Source organism: Tamandua tetradactyla, chromosome 2 (assembly GCF_023851605.1).
Source record: "Tamandua tetradactyla isolate mTamTet1 chromosome 2, mTamTet1.pri, whole genome shotgun sequence".
Taxonomy (NCBI): Eukaryota; Metazoa; Chordata; class Mammalia; order Pilosa; family Myrmecophagidae; genus Tamandua; species Tamandua tetradactyla.
The window spans coordinates 102,977,934-103,000,521 of record NC_135328.1 but is presented as its reverse complement, the minus strand read 5'-3'; the positions used below and the strand labels follow the sequence as shown (position 1 = coordinate 103,000,521).

The 22,588-nt window shown below is 37.1% G+C and overlaps 1 protein-coding gene across 1 annotated transcript in view; it reads right to left on the bottom strand.

Moving 5' to 3' along the window:
• TMC1 (transmembrane channel like 1) overlaps positions 1 to 22,588 on the bottom strand; it is a 469,408-nt gene that overhangs the window by 158,045 nt on the left and 288,775 nt on the right. The window contains exon 8 of the mRNA XM_077148434.1: positions 17,296 to 17,453. Coding sequence (XP_077004549.1) covers positions 17,296 to 17,311 — 16 coding nt within the window. The 5' untranslated portion in view covers positions 17,312 to 17,453. The remainder of the gene's footprint in view (positions 1 to 17,295; positions 17,454 to 22,588) is intronic.

The following is a 22,588-nucleotide window of genomic DNA, read 5'->3' as shown; positions in this document are numbered from 1 at the left end:
GCTACACAGCCTGAGACCTTTGGAGATGCAGAGAGAAAATGCCCTTGGGAAGCAGCTTGAAGAAGCTGCAAGCTCTAACAGACATTGTCATGTAGCTTCCCGGTTGACAGAGAAACCCTGAACCTCATTGGCCCTTTCTTGAGTCAGTATTTCTTTTCTTAGATGCCTTAGTTTGAACATTTTTATAGTCCTAGAACTGTAAACTTGCAAATTAATAAATTCCCCTTTAAAAGCCAATCCATTTATGGTATATTACATTCTGGCAGCTTTATCAAATAAAAACAACCTCCAAAATGAGCAGTTTGTGGTATTTGTCATTGCTGAGCTGACAAGCCATGACATTGGATGAGACCATCTAAATATGTTGAACTGTATTCATATATTTTTCTCAGATGCTACTACACATGATTGTAAAGGAATTTTAAAAGACAAAAGAAGAGAAGGAACATCAGCAGGTGAGAGATTTTTAAAAATGTTGAAAATAAGAAAACAGAGAACAGATTTATGATATTTACAGACAAAAAAAAATGTAGAAAGAGCATAACCAAGAAGAAGGAAGTTGATTTACATTACAGAATCTAGGAGTCAGATTTTAGCAGTCCCAGGGAGAATAAGGGCACAGGCGAAGGGACTTGGGAGACAAAACTGCCTAGCATGAAAGTCAGCACTGGAAATTTCCATTGCCAGTCCTACCTTACTGAAGATGCAAAAGCAGGCAGAAATATGGAGAAACAGAAAAGCCCCAATTATCATTACTTCTATCCTGTTTGAATTTTGTTTATAGTACTTGTTGCCAGTTGGCATTATGTTATCCATTTATCTGTTAATCAATCCATTGTTTACTTTCCCCACAAATATCTAAGCTTCAGGAAGACAGTATGATCTCCTGTACCTGTTTATCCTTAGTACTTGGCAAGAGTAAACACTGAGTAAATATGTGTGGCATGAATGAATGAATTAATGAAATAACCAATCAATCGATTAATGATAGGGATATTACACAGTAACTTCCTTCTAGTCTCATATCTACCATGTTTTGTCCTATGTCTTGTGCCTGTACCTGTGGATTAAGTTAATCAAGTTTTTTATGTAAAATTAGTATCATGAGTAAAGACTCAAGGAAGAAGAAGCCACAGGTCATGAAGAGAATGGAAATTTGCCAGACTACTTTGGCCTGCTTCTTCAAGGTTTATCTCAGTCTGCTATGGCTGCTCCAATAAAATCATCAACAAATTGGTTGACTTAAGCAACAGGAATTTATGTGCCCACAGTCTGAAAGCTAAAAGTTCAAAATCAAGGTATTGGCCAACAATTCCTTTTCTGTTGTCTGTAGAGCTCTCATGGTGGTTTAATGGCAATCAGTCTCTGACTGTGTCACATGGTGATCTGTTTCTTTTGGTGCTCTTGTGACTTGTACTTCAGTGTCAAAATTTCCCGTGCTTATAATGACTCTAGTCATATTGGATCAAGGCCCACCCTGATTCTATCTGTTCTCATTGAAGTAGGATCTTTGAGTTCCTGTTTACAATTAAGTTCACGCATACATGACCCTGGGGTTAGGGCGTGAACATGACTCTGAGGGTATGTTAGTTAATCTATGGCTGGATTCTTTCCTCATTTCCTGCATTACCCCTATGCCCATCTCTCATGCTTCTCAGTATCAAGGCACTTTTTTTTATAATATAGCAAATATCTCCTCCTAAAATTTCATATAGTTTAATGTCTCTTCTTCTCACTATAGCATTCATACAGTTTGGCAGCTCTGCCCCTTACAAAACTCAAGCCATGTGGCCTTCAAAGGAGATGGAACCATAGGAAGATCAAGAGGAACCACTGCAGGGAACTGCAGGCTGCATTGCCCTTTCTGGCAGCCACTATGCAGGTAATTCCTCTTCATGGAAAAAGCAAAGGTCAACTCACTCCTAGTAGTTGGTGCTGATAACACACAAGCATTTAAAACACTAACCTACATTTAGGCATAAACCAGGAGAAATTTAGAGCGAACAAAAAGCAACACAGATTTTGTAAATGAAACACATATTGAAGGTCTATTGTTTAATCTCCAAGGTAACAGAATGAGGTGGGATAACGGTGCCAGACACAACATTCAGGTCTCCTGACCCACAGCCTGAGTCGCCAGTTGCCAGACTTGTGGATTCCAAAGAGGAGCTTGCAGTGGTCTATTTCTGTTTCCAAGTGCATCTACCCATCCCACCCCAGATTATTTGAATGCAGTGTTGAAGCACTGTGGATGCAATATACTACGTGTGAAACATCTTTGCAAAATTTTCTATGACAACCTATCTAAATGAGTTACCAAGTCTAAAAATAGACCTATTTCCTTAAGTTCTGCTACTGTATCATAAAATTTACCATGGGAAATACTACTAGAGGCCAATCTCCTTTCTAACAGCTCCCCATGAGCAGGAGCTAAGAATAAAGAATAAAGTCCTGGACTAGAATTACCTCTCCTTACACCCACCTAATAACAGGCATCAGGGGGTATGTTATAAAACCTAGGTTCATCCACTTAACTATTCATTTATTTACACTTACACTCAGTAATTATTGTCTTTACTATCCTTGTGGCAATAAGGATATATGGTATAAAAAGTTAGATCTCTACTTTCTCAGATCTTCCACAATAATCAGCAATACAGCGATGCATACTGAAATTTTTGTAAGAATTCTGATTGGAGATATTTTAACTATGATGTATTGTTAATGAACTTTTAATTTTTCTTTTTCTAAAGCTAAAAATTGTTGAATACATAGCTTATTAACTGAGCATGCTTTCTTTCATTTCATTAAAAAAATTAAAATGTTTAAGAATACTATTAAGCATCAAAACATGAAAGGTGAGCTCTGACATATGCAAAGAAAGGCTACCTAAGGAGACAGAATTGCTCCCAAGCAACATATGCATTATAATATTTAATCCAGAAAGATGGTCACCATTTGTATAAGGGTGATGAATAACATCTCTACCCCAAAGCAGTCTGAGAGAAGTGACAGGTAGATAGTGCATATTGAATACTACCGAAAGGATGAAGAGAAAGAAATTATCTTTTATAGAGTAGATTTTAGCTTCAAGCATCACAGAGGAGGGATAATCAACTGAGCTTTGAAGGCTAGATAGGGTGGTATTGGGCAAAGATTGAGAGAGACTGAAGTAATTACTTCAAAAAATATATGTGGCTGGGCATGTCAGAAATGGAGGGTAGATCAAACTGATTAGATATGCACTTAAAGTAAGATTAAGTTCAATCATTGGAGGACCATGATATTTCCAGTTTTGGAGTTTAAATGTCATATGTTTGCTATGTAAAACCATCTAAGTTTTATGATGAAGGAAAGATGTAATCAGAATTGCTTTCTAGGAATTAATAAAGATCTAAATAATATGAGCCATGGCTAAAAACTGAAAAGCATACATTAAGTGGTTTAACAATAGTTGACATTCTAGCACAAAAATAATGTATTGATATTTTTCACCCATATACTTGGATAAAAGCAAGCAAAAAATAAAAGTGGAGGATCAAGATCTCAAGAGTACTAAGTCTTGGGTCCCAATGAGATTATTTTATGGGAAAACCACAGAAAGACAGAAATATTTGACTATTTTATAATTTTAACTGGGGCTTCCAAGCATCTTGGACTCCCATAGAGTCCAGGAAATATTTTACAAGAAAAATCTTGTATATTTTGTTGCCATAAAGATACCAAAAACTAGTATAAAATGAGTATGACTGCTGAATCATTATATTGGTATTTCTTTTGGTCTCCAATGTCTTGGAGCAGTTAGAATAAAAAAGGAAAAATTGTGACACTGTAACCCATACCAAACTTTAAAATCTGTTCTATAGCTACTTGTTAAAATGTACCTGGAAATTCATTGCTTTTTTATATATGTGTTAAATTTCACAATAAAAAAAGTTAAAAAAAAACAAAACTAGTATACATTTATTTTCTGGGAACAGACCTGAATATAATTCTTTAAGTTTAAGGAAAAGGAAATATATTTGAGGTAGAGAAATCTATTTCACAAAAATAATCATATGTGAAGTCTATGGCCAAATTGCAAGTTTAACATACATGCACTATTGGACATGAAGTGAAAAGCAAAAACCAACTATTATTGTTGGGAAGTCTGTTTAATTGTTTATTACTTGGGAAGTATCATGATGCTACATAAACAAGAGATCCATTTTCAATTCAGTCTTTAGATAGCATTATCATCAAGGAGATTTTGAAAGCCTTTTCAATTGACCCAGTATATAGACCACACTTGCCCTCAAGGAGAAAGAACAGAAGTGAAGAATAAGACAGATATAAGCCATTGGCCTTCAGAAGCAGAAAAAAACTTGAAGCATCATGCAGTTATAGTCAGAGTTAAAAAACAATGAGTGAACTCATCGTCATCAGTATTATAGCTCAGGAATCATAAATAGAGATCCCAGCTAAGAACAAACCAATACGACTTGAGCAGCATGGATTACCAAGAAGGGGTGTATGAACTTTACCAACTACAAGAAATTCCTTAGCTATCTAAAGGTTCTAACTGGTTTTCTTATGAGAAAGAACTAGATATTTATATAAAAACCCACTGTGTCCTAGTAACTATAATTATCACTTCAATAAGTGTGAGTCATTTGTTGAAAAAATAAACCACTGCTACCTTTAATCAGGCGCCATTGAATTTCATTTTTCTACCCTTGGATGACATCTCAGCAGATCTTGTAGCTTTCTAGTCATTTACATTTACATCTCACTTTAATAATTTTCACTTGTCAGGTATTAAAATATTCAGCTCTGTCTAAATTAAAACTGCAATCTCACATCCTATTCAAAGCTTCTTCCTTCTCCTCACCTCATGCCAGGAACTTGTACAGTGGAGAAGGGAATACAGAAATCTCCTTGACCATTTCTTCTTCTTTACTAAATACATGATTCTGGTTTGTGCATGGTCTGGACTAGAAGAAAGAATATTAGGAGGAGAAAAGCAAAAAATTAAACATCTCTGTTCACACTGAGTGGCCACCAGGTTCTCGTTGTAGCCAACATCCATCACTATTACATGGGAAAATGTGTAAATTCTTTAGAATCATCCCTTTTTGTCCCCAGGGAATCTTCACAAAATGGTTTCTTGATACGGTTAGTACATTCTCCTACTTGAGTCTAGCAACATTTTCATAGTTATTTCTGTAAGAGTTTACTCCACAAATACCCTCCTCTATCTGTACAACCCTCACCCTAACAACAACCTTCTTTGGTAGAAAACCATCAAAATGGTTCAATCCCTGTTACCTTCCCCTGCATCTACTTGGCCTAGGGGGACTATACAAATTCTTGCCTTGATAAATGAAAGAAATGTGGGCTATTTCCAATAATTCTGCTTTAACAAGACATATTCTTTGTTGTAGATATGATAAGTCATATGCACTTAGTAGAAAACTATCTAGGACCTGAAGTCACAGATTGGATATAAATGAAGTTAGAAAGAAAAGACTTAATGGATGGAACCTAATGTTAATGAACTTCCCACACATCAGGTCATATAGTGGACACTATATGCACATTATCTTATTTAATCACCTCAAAACAGAAAAAAAAAGAGCTGTGAAATTGGTATTGTCTCCGCTTTAGAGATGGGTAAGTTGGATGTAATGATTTGTTATAGTAAACAGCTATTTCACTTTCTCAGTTATCCAGCTTTGGGGAAGAGCCTTTCCTCTTCCTCCCCAACACTTTCTATGAATTGTATCCTAACACAGACATACATACATATATTAAAATACATGCATGTATCCAGCGACATGACTGAGCAAATGAAAGCTTTATGCACTCTTAATTGCAGCCTTATCTTTTGGGACTACTATAACAGAGAATACTCTCTGTAGTCAGAAAGAAGAATGAAGCATATTTGCAGAGGTGAGAGACGAAGAAAATGTCCTGAGTTTGTGATACTGCTTTCATCTTTAAATCTGGCTGATCATGAGGCTCAACTTCATTTTTGCCTTTGGGGTCCCTGGTGTCCTTTGGCTTAGGCTAACTAAGTTGGAATATATTGTTTTCGACCAATTACTCTTAACTAATTCACTCATGCAAGGTCTAAAGCTTGTAAGAAGTAAAACAAGGATTCTAACCCAGGTCTGTGTGATTCCAACATTTGTTCCACTAGTTACTCTGCTTAGAGACAATGATATGATCTGGCTGATACAAAGCAAGTACAGGTATGGGATGCATAAATAGAACTGCAGCAGTCAGAACTTTGAAGTGATCATCCAAAGATACTCAGAACTGATCAAATTCATATCTGCTGAATGTTTCAGCTTTGCAGCTAAGGCATGGTTTGGATAAAATCCAGACAGTTCAACAGAGAACCATAGAAAAAGATTAAAGAATTGGAAATGACAGAAACTTGCATTGTATATATTGCCTCTACAATTCATTTGACACTTCATCTCGTGTGACAAACATCTTTCTTTCTTATAGTCTTATGCTGCTTTTTAATCTTTTCTGTATATTTGTTTCATTTCCTCAAATAGATTAGGAGCTTCTTAAAGTCAAGGAATGTACAAAGGCTAGGAATAGTGCAGGATTTTCCAGCAATTAAGAAGAGGAAATACCTCCCAATTCACAGAGCATTGATTAGAGTTTCCAGAAGCATTGCCTAAACTGAATCAGACCTGGACTAATTGCTGCTCTGAACTCACCCTTAAAAGCAAGCATTAAAAGGATCCAACTGATACCAAGTAACTTAATTGCATGTGTGAAAAAAAGCCCAACAACAAAAAACCTAACGATTTTTAAAGAAATACAAAAAAATCCAGAACCCAAACATGCAAAACTGAAAATGTCCAACATTGAATTAAAAACTACCAGGTAAGCAAAGGAGCAGGGAAAAATAATACCTTCTGTATCAAATTAATCAATAGAAACAGATCCAGAAGTGACATAGATAATAGAATTATCAAACAACATTAAAAACTTATTATAGACTTCCGGAGAAGATGGCGGCTTAGTAAGACGCGCGGGTCTTGGTTCCTCCTCCAGAACAGCTACTAGGGAGGTGGAAGCAATACAGGACAGCTCCCAGAGCCATGACAGAGACCAAGAGGACAGTGTACTCCATTCCGGAACGGCTGACTGGCTGGGAGAACCCGCTCCGGTGAGATCGCCGAGGGGCGTGGGCTTCCCCGGGCCGGGGTGGCAAACGGCCGGAGTCCCTCCCTTCCTCCTTCCTGGGCTGGCTGGGAGAATTGGACAGGCGGTCCCTCAGGCCACGGCGGTTGGTGCCCGCCCCCCACACACAGCCCCTCGGACAAGCTGGGAGAATTGGATCGGAGATCCCCAAGCCACGGAGAATGGCAACCGGGGTCCCTTCAAAACACGTGGCTTCCCGGTCCGGCTGGGAACCGTGGATAGGCACTCCCCCAAGCCACAGCGGCTGGCGCTCCCTCACCACGCTTGGCGCCCTGGGCCGGCTGGGAAATTTGGACAGGCACTCCCCCAAGTCACGGAGGCCAGCACCCCCCCCCCACGCTTGGCGCCCTGGGCCGGTGGGGAAATTTGGATGGGCGCTCCCCCAAGCTGCGGAGGCCGGCGACCTTCCCAGCGTGTGGATCTCCGGGCCGGCTAGGAGATTCGGATTGTTCTCCCCCAAGCCACTTCGGCTGGCGACCCCCCCCCTACAGCGAGAGTTTTCCAAAGTTAAAGGAGCCACAGCATCTTTTACTGGTGGGACCCGCAGACAGATGAGGGTCACAAGCGCCACCTACTGAGCAGGATAAGAAAAACAGAACCCAGAGATTTCACAGAAAATTCTTTCAACCTGCTGGGTCTCACACCCAGGGAAATCTGATTAAATGCCCAGACACCAGCAGAAGATAATGGATCACGCTCAGAAAATTGAAGATATGGCCCAGTCAAAGAAACAAACCAATAGTTCAAATGAGATATAGGAGCTGAGACAACTAATGCTGAATATACGAACAGAAATGGAAAACCTGTTCAAAAACCAAATCGATAAATTGAGGGAAGACATGAAGAAGACATGGGCTGAAAAAAAAGAAGAAACAGAAAAACTGAAAAAACAAATCACAGAACTTATGGGAGTGAAGGACAAAGTAGAAAAGATGGAAAAAACAATGGATACCTACAATGGTAGATTTAAAGAGACAGAAGATAGAATTAGTGATTTGGAGGATGGAACATCTGAATTCCAAAAAGAAACAGAAACTATAGGGAAAAGAATGAAAAAATTTGAACAGGGTATCAGGGAACTCAAGGACAATATGAACCGCACAAATACACGTGTGGTGGGTGTCCCAGAAGGAGAAGAGAACGGAAAAGGAGGAGAAAAACTAATGGAAGAAATTATCACTGAAAATTTTCCAACTCTTATGAAAGACCTAAAATTACAGATCCAAGAAGTGCAGCGCACCACAAAGAGAATAGGCCCAAATAGGCGTTCTCCAAGACACTTACTAGTTAGAATGTCAGAGGTCAAAGAGAAAGAGAGGATCTTGAAAGTAGCAAGGGAAAAACAATCCATCACATACAAGGGAAACCCAATAAGACTATGTGTAGATTTCTCAGCAGAAACCATGGAAGCTAGAAGACAGTGGGATGATATATTTAAATTACTAAAAGAGAAAAACTGCCAACCAAGACTTCTATATCCAGCAAAATTGTCCTTCAAAAATGAGGGAGAAATTAAAAAATCCTCAGACAAAAAGTCACTGAGAGAATTTGTGACCAAGAGACCAGCACTGCAAGAAATACTAAAGGGAGCACTAGAGTCAGATACAAAAAGACAGAAGAGAGAGGTATGGAGAAGAGTGTAGAAAGAAGGAAAGTCAGATATGATATATATAATACAAAAGGCAAAATGGTAGAGGAAAATATTATCCAAACAGTAATAACACTAAATGTTAATGGACTGAATTTCCCAATCAAAAGACATAGACTGGCAGAATGGATTAAAAAACAGGATCCTTCTATATGCTGTCTACAGGAAACACATCTTAGAACCAAAGATAAACATAGGTTGAAAGTGAAAGGTTGGGAAAAGATATTTCATGAAAATAACAACCAGAAAAGAGCAGGAGTAGCTATACTAATATCCAACAAATTAGACTTCAAATGTGAAACAGTTAAAAGAGACAAAGAAGGACACTATCTACTAATAAAAGGAACAATTAAACAAGAAGACATAACAATCATAAATATCTATGCACCAAACCAGAATGCCCCAAAATACGTGAGGAATACACTGCAAACACTGAAAAGGGAAATAGACTCATATACCATAATAGTTGGAGAATTCAATTCACCACTCTCATCAATGGACAGAACATCAAGACAGAGGATCAATAAAGAAATAGAGAATCTGAATATTACTATAAATGAGCTAGACTTAACAGATATTTATAGGACATTACATCCCACAACAGCAGGATACACCTTTTTCTCAAGTGCTCATGGATCATTCTCAAAGATAGACCATATGCTGGGTCACAAAGCAAGTCTTAACAAATTTAAAAAGATTGAAATCATACACAACACTTTCTCGGATTATAAAGGAATGAAGTTGGAAATCAATAATAGGAGGAGTGCCAGAAAATTCACAAATACGTGGAGGCTCAACAACACACTCTTAAACAACGAGTGGGTCAAAGAAGAAATTGCAAGAGAAATTAGTAAATACCTTGAGGCAAATGAAAATGAAAACACAACATATCAAAACCTATGGGACACAGCAAAGGCAGTGCTAAGAGGGAAATTTATTGCCCTAAATGTCTATATCAGAAAAGAAGAAAAGGCAAAAATTCAAGAATTAACTGTCCACTTGGAAGAACTGGAGAAAGAACAGCAAACTAATCCCAAAGCAAGCAAAAGGAAAGAAATAACAAAGATCAGAGCAGAAATAAATGAAATTGAAAACATGAAAACAATAGAGAAAATCAATAAGACCAGAAGTTGGTTCTATGAGAAAATCAATAAGATTGATGGGCCCTTAGCAAGATTGAAAAAGAAGAAGAGAGAGGATGCAAATAAATAAGATCAGAAATGAAAGAGGAGACATAAACACTGACCTCACAGAAATAAAGGAGGTAATAACAGGAAACTATGAACAACTTATGCTAATAAATACAACAATTTAGATGAAATGGATGGGTTCCTGGAAAGACATGAACAACCAACTTTGACTCAAGAAGAAATAGATGACCTCAACAAACCAATCACAAGTAAAGAAATTGAATTAGTTATTCAAAAGCTTCCTAAAAAGGAAAGTCCAGGACCAGATGGCTTCACATGTGAATTCTATCAAACATTCCAGAAAAATTAGTACCAACTCTCCTCAAACTCTTCAAAAAAATCGAAGTGGAGGGAAAGCTACCTAATTCATTCTATGAAGCCAACATCACCCTCATACCAAAACCAGGCAAAGATATTACAAAAAAAGAAAACTACAGACCAATCTCTCTAATGAATATAGATGCAAAAATCCTCAACAAAATTCTAGCAAATCGAATCCAACAACACATTAAAAGAATTATACATCATGACCAAATAGGATTCATCCCAGGTATGCAAGGATGGTTCAACATAAGAAAATCAATTAATGTAATACACCATATCAACAAATCAAAGCAGAAAAATCACATGATCATCTCAATTGATGCAGAGAAGGCATTTGTCAAGATTCAACATCCTTTCCTGTTGAAAACACTTCAAAAGATAGGAATACAAGGGAACTTCCTTAAAATGATAGAGGGAATATATGAAAAACCCACAGCTAATATCATCCTCAATGGGGAAAAATTGAAAACTTTCCCCCTAAGATCAGGAACAAGACAAGGATGTCCATTATCACCACTATTATTCAACATTGTGTTGGAGGTTCTAGCCAGAGCAATTAGACAAGAAATAGAAATACAAGGCATCAAAATTGGAAAAGAAGAAGTAACACTATCACTGTTTGCAGACGATGTGATACTATGCGTCAAAAACCCGGAAAAATTCACAACAAAACTACTAGAGCTAATAAATGAGTACAGCAAAGTAGCAGGTCACAAGATCAACATTCAAAAATCTGTAGCATTTCTATACACTAGCAATGAACAAGCTGAGGGGGAAATCAAGAAACGAATCCCATTTACAATTGCAACTAAAAGAATAAAATACCTAGGAATAAATTTAACAAAAGAGACAAAAAAACCTATACAAGGAAAACTATAAAAAACTGTTAAAAGAAATCACAGAAGACCTAAATAGATGGAAGGGCATACTGTGTTCATGGATTGGAAGACTAAATATAGTTAAGATGTCAATCCTACCTAAATTGATTTACAGATTCAATGCAATACCAATCAAAATCCCAACAACTTATTTTTCAGAAATAGAAAAACCAATAAGCAAATTTATCTGGAAGGGCAGGGTGCCCCGAATTGCTAAAAGTATCTTGAAGAAAAAAAATGAAGCTGGATGTCTCACGCTGCCTGACTTTAAGGCATATTATGAAGCCACAGTGGTCAAAACAGCATGGTATTGGCATAAAGATAGATATATCGACCAATGGAATTGAATAGAGTGCTCAGATATAGACCCTCTCATCTATGGACATTTGATCTTTTGATAAGGCAGTCAAGCCAACTCACCTGGGACAGAACAGTCTCTTCAATAAATGGTGCCTAGAGAACTGGATATCGATATGCAAAAGAATGAAAGAAGACCCGTATCTCACACCCTATACAAAAGTTAACTCAAAATGAATCCAAGATCTAAACATTAGGTCTAAGACCATAAAACAGTTAGAGGAAAATGTAGGGAGATATCTTATGAAACTTACAATTGGAGGCGATTTTACGGACCTTAAACCTAAAGCAAGAGCACTGAAGAAAGAAAGAAATAAATGGGAGCTCCTCAACATTAAACACTTTTGTGCATCAAAGAACTTCATCAAGAAAGTAGAAGGACAGCCTACACAATGGGAGACAATATTTGGAAACGACATATCAGATAAAGGTCTGGTATCCAGAATTTATAAAGAGATTGTCCAACTCAACAACAAAAAGACAGCCAACCCAATTACAAAATGGGAAAAAGACTTGAACAGACACCTGTCAGAAGAGGAAATACAAATGGCCCAAAGGCACATGAAGAGATGCTCAATGTCCCTGGCCATTAGAGAAATGCAAATCAAAACCACAATGAGATATCATCTCACACCCACCAGAATGGCCATTATCAACAAAACAGAAAATGACAAATGCTGCAGAGGATGCGGAGAAAGAGGCACACTTATCCACTGTTGGTGGGGATGTCAAATGGTGCAACCACTCTGGAAGGCAGTTTGGTGGTTCCTCAAAAAACTGAATATAGAATTGCCATACAACCCAGCAATACCATTGCTAGGTATCTACTCAAAGGACTTAAGGGCAAAAACTATAAATCAAAGATCCAAAAGGCTCTGTGGATTCTGAACAGAAAAAGATGAATAAAACCACACCAAGGCAGGGGTGCATCGGTGGTTCAGTGGTAGAATGTCCATCTTTCATGCAGGAGACCCTGGGTTCAATTCCCAGACCATGCACTCAAAAAAGAAAAAACAAACAAATAAAAAAAAAAAAACACCAAGGCAAAGCAGAAAGAAATTGCTAAAATAAGCAGCAGTGATGAGAACATCTTAAAAGGGACCAGAGAAACATGACATATTACATATAGAAAAACAAAGATAGAAACGATCACAGACTTCTCATTCGAAACTAGAAAGAAATCTTCAAAGCACTGAAAGAAAAAGAAAACTATCAATCTAGGATTCTATATCCATCAAAAGCTCTCTTTCAACAATGAAAGTGAGGGCAGGCAGTGGTGGCTCAGTGGCAGAGTTCTCGCCTGCCATGCCGGAGACCCGGGTTTGATTCCTGGTGCCTGCCCATGCAAAAAAAAAAGTGAAATAAGGACTTTTGGACATGCAAAAATTGAGAGAATTCATTGCTAATGGCCCTGTACCATAAGATATTTTAAAGAAAGTTTATCAGACCATAGGAAAATGATACCAGATAGAAATTTGTATCTAAAAAATGGAATGAAAATCACTGGAAATGGCAAATAAGGGTAAATACGAAAGAAATTCCCCCCATTTTCAAAATCTTTTTTAAAGATCATTGAATGTTCAAAGCAAAAATAAGAATGATAGAGTGTGGGGGTTATAATATATGTGGAAGTAAAATATATAAAAACACTATCACAATGGACAGAAAAGTAGAATGGAATTATACATTCTCGTAAGGGTCTTATGATATTATTTGAAGATAGGCTATAAGGAGTTAAAGATGTATATTGTAAACCCACTGACCCACTAAAATGAAACAATAAAAAGATATAGCCAATATACCAAGAGTAAAGATAGAAAGGAATTTAAAAAATATTCAATTAATGCAAAGGAAGGCAAGAAAAGTAAATAATTAACAAATAACAGGTGGGATAAAAAAAGAAAATAATATGAAGACATGCTAAACATCATTAGTCCTTAGGAAAATGCAAATTGAAACCACAAAGGCTGCAATTAAAAAGATTCACAATACCAACTTTAGGCAAGGATGTGAATCAACTGAAACTCTCATATACTGTTGTTAAAATGCAAAATGATATGCAAAATAAAGTATAGTATAGCCACTCTGGAAAATACTTTGGTAGTTTCTTATGAAAGTAATCAAACATTTGCCATACAACTAGAAGTTCCAATACATACGTTCACACAAAGGCTTGCACACAAATGTTGATAGCATCTTTCTTCATAATAGCCCCAAAGTGGAAACAACTCAGATGTCTATTAATGGGTGAATAGTTAAAAAAAAAAAAAAAAAAAAAAAACTGTGGTAGATCCATGCAATAGAAGGCAACTTAGCAATAAAAAGGAACAAACTATTGATATACTTAATAATGTGGATGAATTTCAAAAAGCATAATGCTCAATGAAAGCAGTCAGTCAGAATAGAGTACATTCTGTATGTTCCCATTTATATAAAATTTTAGTAATACAAACTAATCTACAGGGACAAAAAGCAAATTAGTGATTGTTTAGGGCCAGAGGTGGAGGGAACAGGGGGCCCAGGGTGTGGTTTGATGGCAAAGGGGCATGAAGAAACATTTGGGGCAGTGGAATTCTTTCTCTTTTTTGCATGGGCAGGCACCAGGATAAGAACCGGGGTCTCTGGTATGGCAGGTGAGAAGTTTGCCTGCTGAACCACCAAGCCCCGTCCAGTGGAAATATTTTAAATCTTGATTGAAATAGTGACCACAACATGTACACTTTTGTCAAAATTTGTCAAACTATACGTTTTAGATGGATGCAGGTTAGTGTATGTAAATTAAACCTCAATAAGGTTGATTTAAAAAATGGGATGAAAGATATGGAAATAAAAGTGTCAACATTTTATATTCAAAGGAATACCAACTCTTAGTCTCACTGGTGGACATTTCAAACCCAAAAAGTTTGATCTACATATATTAATTATTTCTTGTAGTAAGTGCCATCTATTCACTTGAGCTCCACAAATTTAGAATTTTGAATAGTATAGCCAGGACTGCCTGAGATTTTTCTTTGTGTTGTTGGGGGAAAAAAAATGCTATGGGTAACAAAATTGTATAGCAACAAGGTGACAATTGTCACCTTTATTTTGTATGTCATTTCAGAATTTATAAATGGCTTCCACAAGCTTACCATATTTAAGCCACGTAGGAACACTCTTTTACTAATAAGCAGTTTCTACCCATAAATTACAAAATTGATTGATTGATTGATTGAGGGAAAATATCTAAGGGCTTTTGCTAGTTAAAACTTCGTTAATCTTTTTCAAATTATGATGATCAAAGACAGATGATAAAGATATATCAACATGATTATAGCCTAAAATTAAAATTAAGAATTATCCTCATATTTACAAATGTTCCCAGGATTAGTCTGCAATGCAAGATATTTCTGTGCAATACAGAGCAGTTCTTAACTGACTACTAGCCCTCCTTCTTGAAACTCTCTGTGACATTTATCTTTCCAGGATGTCCTTTTACCACTGTGACCCATCCTTTCTGTTTCTTCCACAGGCTTATCATCTTCCTCTTACCACTGAATGCCAAAGTTTTCCTGGATGCCATTATTGGTCATCTTCCTTTGCCATTTGATATGTTTTTCCTGGGGAGCCACATGATGCTAGGAATTTCAAACCCCAGATCTTACCAAGATCACTATCACCAACACTCACATCTGTCCTGACCTCCTGCAATAATCTTGCAGACAATCAACTGAGCCATACTCCAACCAGACTTTTTCTTTCTGTTGTCTCCTTGCTTTAATTATTGGAATTTCCTTCTCCATCCTCCAAGCCACAAACTGGGGAGTCATTCCCTTCTACTTCCTCATCTTCTCCTATTCAATCTCTCCAAGTACTAGTACTTCTATAAGCCAAATGTATTAGGAGTCCTTCCTTCTGTATCAGACACAAACCTTATATACCTCTTCAGATTCTCCCCAATGCCTCCTTTCCACCTCAGGCTCTGACTACATCCTAGACCCAACCCATCATTTGCTCTCCAAGTGTCAAGCACACAGAAAAATTGCCCACCTGGGAAACCAGAGTTTGAGGGCCTCTGCTACTCTAGACTTGGATAGGCCACCACACTACTGAGTGATGGATCTGGAATCTTATAATGGTGTCAAAGGGTCTGTTTAACTCAGAAGTATGTTGTGTGGAGTCCCCATGGGGTGCACTTTACAGAAAGGGAAATGGGGGTCAGGAGGGATCCAAGCAGATAAATTTGCCTCCTTCATCTTTCATGGACTCCCTCTGGGCACAACTTTCCTTTTTTTTTTTTTACATAATTTTTTTACACATTTATTGCAATCATAATCAGAATAAAGTTATTAAAGTTTAAATGCCTGTCATTGAGAAAGCAATGAAATTGATAAATGATAATTAATAAGCAGTATTAATAAACAGCAAGAGAAATCAATTCTAATCTTATCTGTTGAATGAAGTGGCTGGCATTCCAGATAGCTTGAGCAGTTTCATTGTAACTTTTTGTAAGAATTGTTGGAGATTTAAAAAGAGCTTGCCATCCACAAAACTATCCAGACAAACTGAGAAGCCTGAAGTTGTCTGTAGGGAAAACCTGAAGGTGATAAAGTCTAATATCTTACATTAGATTTGGACCCTGCCCTTATTAATGGAAAACCCAAACCCATCCTGTTAAAAGCTAATATACAACTCAAGGGTATTTCAGTAGCTTTAATGGAAAGGTGCATAGAGTATCAAAAGAAGTGGCTGTTTTTGTTTTTTGAAAACAATAACCTACTTGGATAATGACCTAAGCTCTCCAGGCTTTGGAAGTAATAACAAAGTGACTGAGCATATGAAATTAGATACTACTCAGATTCCCAAGATATGGCATTGAAACTGGAATGCTTTAATAGATTATCTCTAAATGAGGTCTCTGTCTCCACTTTCCATTCTAAGATTAAATAAGTCAGCTAAAGGGATGACCAGTGCCAAGTCTATCTAGATTAGAAATAATATTCTTACAAGCAAGTGTGCATAACCAGGTTTTCTCTGTTCAAAAAAAAATAGACTAGTTTGTCTTTTGGAGACTGAAATGTTGCTGAAACAGATCCAAATGTAAGCTCCATAAGCATCACAGAATGACTGCTGAACACGCTGCAGAGTGACTACAGGGTACCAAGAATGCACCCGTTACAGCAAATCTCAGCGATCAAAACTGTGCTTCATCACATGGTTCATCCTCTACATAAATACTACCTCCTAAGCGGGATTTTATGCCTCTTTTCTTCAATAAATTTTGTTTATTCTCCTTTTCAACTATAATTCACAACCTCATTTAACTCATAAACCAGAGCAGAGCAGTTCTCCTTCAAAAAGCTCTTCCACTCTCCAGTGGACTATGCAACATGGGATATACCCTGAGTTTGAATTGCTGCACTGGAATCTCAAGGAATTTTCCTTTTCCCATTATCTTCCTGAATGAAAGAAAGGCAAATGCAGGTTTACTAGGTAATGAAATCATACAGCCATTAAAAAAAAGGAAGGAATTGAGAAATTAAAACATAAACCCTCCCAATTTCTCAAAAATCACAGGGAACCTATCTACAGAAAAGTAGAAGGGGGGAAAGCCCTACAAGAAAGAATCAAATTTTGAAACAAACTTTCCAAAGTGCCCAGTCTTTAAGAAGTATACATAATGTTCAACAAACAAGATTTTATTTTGAAATACCTTTTTTTGGTGGCATCCTGGAGGTGTCCTGTCAGAACTTCTTGGCTGCTGACTGATTTGGAGAGGAATTACAGGTTGAAAGGATGAATATTTTGGTCTAGTACAGCCACACACTTCTGCCTGCCACTGAAAGTGCTCCCCTGGTACCATTTCACAACCTGAAACATAAGAAGGTACTCATTTCCTTGCCATTAAGTTTTCATGAATGTTTAGTTTGCCATTTAGGGATGGAGTACTCAGGTCAAAAGGGTTGTATATGGGGTTCGTGTTTGAAATAAAACTAAACCAACCCAGTAAGTTCCTATTCAAACAAATCTGGCCTCATCCCACACTGCATGTGTTTGCCTGCTTCACTTTTAATGCCTTCCATTTCTAGGGTTATATCCTAATTATGTAGATTGAGGGCAGTGCAAGTGAGTGCACTCTTAGAAAGGTGAGAAATACTGACCACTAAATATACTTGGTAAGTTAACTGAGGAAGTAGAGATGCCTACGTCCAGAGTTCAGGTTTAAGAAGCAAAGCTATAGAACATCATTTAGCCATCCATCTCCAATGTGGACAAACCTGGAGATAATATATTCATTTTCCCAACTCCTGAAAATAAAACTTGTACAAGAGGAAAATGCTAATTTTCTGGGGAAACATTACTTCTTTTCCTCTCTATCAAAACTTCTCATAAGAAGGTAGTAATCTTTGCTTTACAATGACAAACAGAAGATTTCCATCTCTGAAATGAAAGAAAGGGCCAAAAATTGCTGAAATTTAACAGTGCAAAAGAAGCTGCCTCTTACAGAGGGAGGAGGCTGGCATTCTCTGGTTACTTCAGCGATAACAGGCATGGCTGTGCTGACCTTGGCAAGAGGAAGCAGTGTTTTGAAATGGATCCTGGTGGCACATTTACACTACAGCAGCTTTTGGCTTCACAAATGGTTTTGTGTACAGATCTGAACCTTCTAGAATTTATAGAACAGTACATGAAATTTAGCCAGAGTTATGTAGCACACTCAGAATTACAGTTTTACTCTGTATTAGTTAAGCTCACCTAGTTTTGCCCTATTCTGGGCACTAGATTCTAACTGTAATAGTAAGAGAAGATACAGCTGATATAGTTACTTATATTTAAGGGTTCCAAAGTGGTTCTTTAATTTGAGAATGTATAAAAAAATTAAGAAATTTTGTTACAAATTATTGAACCTGTAATCTAAAGTGAGAATGATGTGCAATTTGATTTATATTAGCTTAAATATAAAGTTCTAAAATAACCCTAAACATTAGTCTGACAAAAACCATGACACATCTACGAATCAATTAGCCAAAGATTGTCTTCAAACCTTGTATCCAGAAAATTATAAATCAATACTAAAAAAAAAATTAAAGGCATAAACCATAAAATAGATAAATTCAACTTCATTAAAATAAAAAATTCTGTTCATCAAAAGACATTTCAAAGAAAAAAAATTAAATAAAAGTGGAAGATATTTACAATTCACAAAGCACTTCATAAGGTTAGTATAAAAAGTAAAGAACTGCTATCAATTAAAGAAACAAGTTTTCCCCAATAGGGAAAACATGGCATAAGATGTGACTAGAATCTATTCAAATAGCCTATAACCCAATAGAAAAATAGGCAAAAATACAATCATTTCACAGAAGAGAGAAATGTACAGCCAATAAACCCAATCTCATCTAAGGAAGTGCAAAACAAGAACGAAAGGGAAATGCGTATCAATTTTCACCTACTTGGCAAAATTAATGTCTGATAATACCAAATGTTGGGCAGGAAACACATCAGATGGAGGAAGGGAGGTACTAAAGAAGGCACAAGAAAATTCTGAGGTATGTTAATTATCTTGAATGTGTTGATGCATATGGAAAATTTTTCAAATTGTGTACTTCAATATGTGTAGTTTTTATCCCAATAAAAACATTAAAATGCCAGCCAAGCATTGGGCAATAATGATAGTGTATTATAAAGCAAGATCAATCCTCTTTTGTATACCTGATATTCAAAAGGTGAGAGAGAAAGAAAGAAGAATGGAAAGAAGAAAGTAGGGAAGAAGGAGGGAGAGAGAGAGAAAGGGAAGAAGGAAGAAAGGAAAGAAGGGAAGAGGGAAAACTTTTAAAAGCTAGCTTGAAACAATCGAAATACACATAACACGTATAAATCTCAAATGCTTTATGCTAACTCTTTATGGGTTAACTTTGGTCTATAGTTATTTTTTCTGGCTATATTGAGTCTTTTTAAAATTTGAATTAATTGCCAGTAGGAAAAGGCAAAAGATTTCATGTAATTTTTTAGATTTCCAACTTTTTAAAAAAAAACAGATCTGACAATACTGCCCACATTCTTACTTGATGTCTTAATATGCCAGGGCTGCTATAACATATACCACAGGCCAGCTGTCTTAAACAACACAAATTTATTGTCTCACAGTTTTGGAGGTTAGAAGTCCAAAATCAAGGTGTCAGCAGACCATGTTTTCTCCAAAGACTATAGTGTTTTCATGGTAGCTCAATCTCTGCCTCCACACACAGTGATCTGTCTCCTTCCATCTCCTACTACTGGGTCCAAATTTCTCTTGTTTATAAGGACTCCAATCATATTGGGTTAAAACCATCTGATTCAATTTGGACTCTTTTTTTTTTTTTGCATGGTCAGGCACTGGGAATCGAACCCAGGTCTCTGACATGGCAGGTGAGAACTCTGCCACTGAGCCACCATTGCCCACCCTGTTTGAACTCATCTTAATAGGATCTCTGCAGATTCTACTTATAAATCAGCTCACATTCACAGGACTGGGAGTTAGGACTTGAACATGTTTTTTCTGGGGGACATGATTCAATCTATAACACATGGTAATAATTTTCTGCAGCTAAAGTGGGCAGCTACTACCTTTTCAAGCATGCAAACTGTCCCTAGCTGGTAGATTTATAGTTTATAGTATATTACCTGTTCAGTTCAGGAGTCATTTGGGATTTAAGTTCTTGCCTTAAACCAGTCTCAGCTAACCCCTTCTCTAGCATGATCTGTTACCTGGCTATGAGTAAAAGTTTCTAGCAGTGAACAAATTTGATGAGAATAGAACCAGGGAGATGGCGACTGCTGTGGCCCTATATGTCTAGTATACAGCTCATAACAACCTGGAGGACAAGATTTGAAATTTAAGACTGATATATAGAAAGCTACAGCTTAGCTTTTGATCTTAAAGAGATTAAAATATAGCCATTCAATGAGTGGAGGTGGCCTAAGAGTATAGCAACTGAAGAATGGAAAGAGGAACTGTAGTATATACATACAATAAAATACTGAGCAGCTGTAAGAAGGAATGAAGTTGTGAGGCATGCAACTAGATGAATGAAACTTGAGGACAGTATGTTGACTGAAATAAACCAGAAACAAAAGGACAAATATTAACCCCTCACTAATGTGGTCTAACTATAATATGCAAACTCTAAGAATTGAATTCAAGAGCATAGGTTATCAGGGAAGGCTGACTGTAAAGATTCCTTGATTGTAAACTCTTACAGCAGTCACATCTCTTCCTGAATTTAACTGTTATTTCTAAATTCTGAGATGCTGAGCTCTTTGTGTATAACCTGATCATTCCCTGGAACTTTGGGTATCTGTGTGACACCTGAGACTCAGAGCTAGAGTTCTGCTGGTATGCAATTGAGCATTACCCATATAGCAACTGTTAAAACACACTGAAAAAGTGATCAGAATTCAATTAGAGATATGGAATGAGGCTAATCTGATTAGGACTAAGGTAAATCAAACTAAAGTGTAAAGAATGATATTGACTATATTTTAAAACTTCAACTTCTATGTGAGACCAAAGGAAGAGATGTTTATGTGGTGCACAATTTATATTTTAGGTAGTACAGTATCTAATTTAACTTGTATGGTCAGTTTATTTGAACACCATAATTATGTGGAACTTTGAATGGAGAGTGAGATCTTGTTGATTTGTGCAGGTTAATGTGACGCCCCAATACAGCCCAGAGAAATCTGTGCAGAAGATAAAAGAGTATTTGCAAAGTCCCCTTGGGGGACTGGGGGAAAAAGTAGAAATGTTAAACTTCCCCACCTGGGGAAGATCTGGTATTCTTGTAAGCTTGGGGTCAGTCAAGTTGGTGGGCCAGGCCCTTGATCTTGGGGTTTGCCTTTATGAAATTGTTCTTGCAAAGGAGAAATTAAGATTACTTATAATTATGCCTAAGAGTCACTCCCAGAGAACCTCTTTTGTTGCTCAAATGTGGTCTCTCTCTCTCTAATCCAACTCCTCAGGTGAACCCACTGCCCTCCTCCTCCATGGGACATGACTCCCAGGGGTGTAAATCTCCCTGACAACATGGTGGGACATAACTCTCCAGGGTGAGCCTGACCCTGGCAACATGGGGGTAAGGAATTCCTCTTCATCCAAAGGAGGAGGGCAAATGAAACAAAATAAAACGTAAGTGGCTGAGAGATTTCAAATAGAGTAGAGAGGCCATTCTGGAGGTTATTCTTATTCAGTATATAGATATCCCTTTTCAGTTTTTGGTGCATTGGAGTAGCCGGAGGGGAATACCTGAAACTTTTGAGCTGTAACATTGGCCTTGATTCTTGAGGATGATTGTATAACGATATGGTTTTCAAGTGTGACCATGTGATGTGAAAACCCTGTGACTCCCTTTATCCAGTGTATGGACAGATGAGTAAGAAAACAAAGACAAAAAAAATAATAGGGGGTATAGGATGTTTTGGGTGTTCTTTTTCATTTTTATTTTTTTGCTTTTTGGAGTAAATGAAAATATTCAAAAATCAATTGTGATGAATGCACAATCATATGATACTATCACCAATCATTGATTATACACTTTGGATGAATATATGGCCTGTGAATATGTATCAATAAAATTGCATTAAAAATGTAGCTACAATTTGAGCCATATTTTATCTATCTTATGGGGATCTATATCATTTTATTTCCAATAATAAACACAGTTTCTCACACATAATAATTGGTCAATAATTGTGGCTTGGAAGGGAAAGGAAAGAGACAGATAAAAATATCCAAGCAGGGCCAAATGCATGGGCACAAGCCCCATGCAGTTGCCCAGGACCCCACGAACAGAAGGGCCCCATACTTGACTGAATGTTCTTGAAATTCTTAGGACTTTTTCAACTAGGGATGCCACATTTTCAATTTGCATTGGGCCCCACAAATTATTTAGCCAGTACTAAATCCAAGAGACCAATAACTTTTGGAGTCATCATTGGGTTATCTCTAATAGAGGACAGTTAAGAGG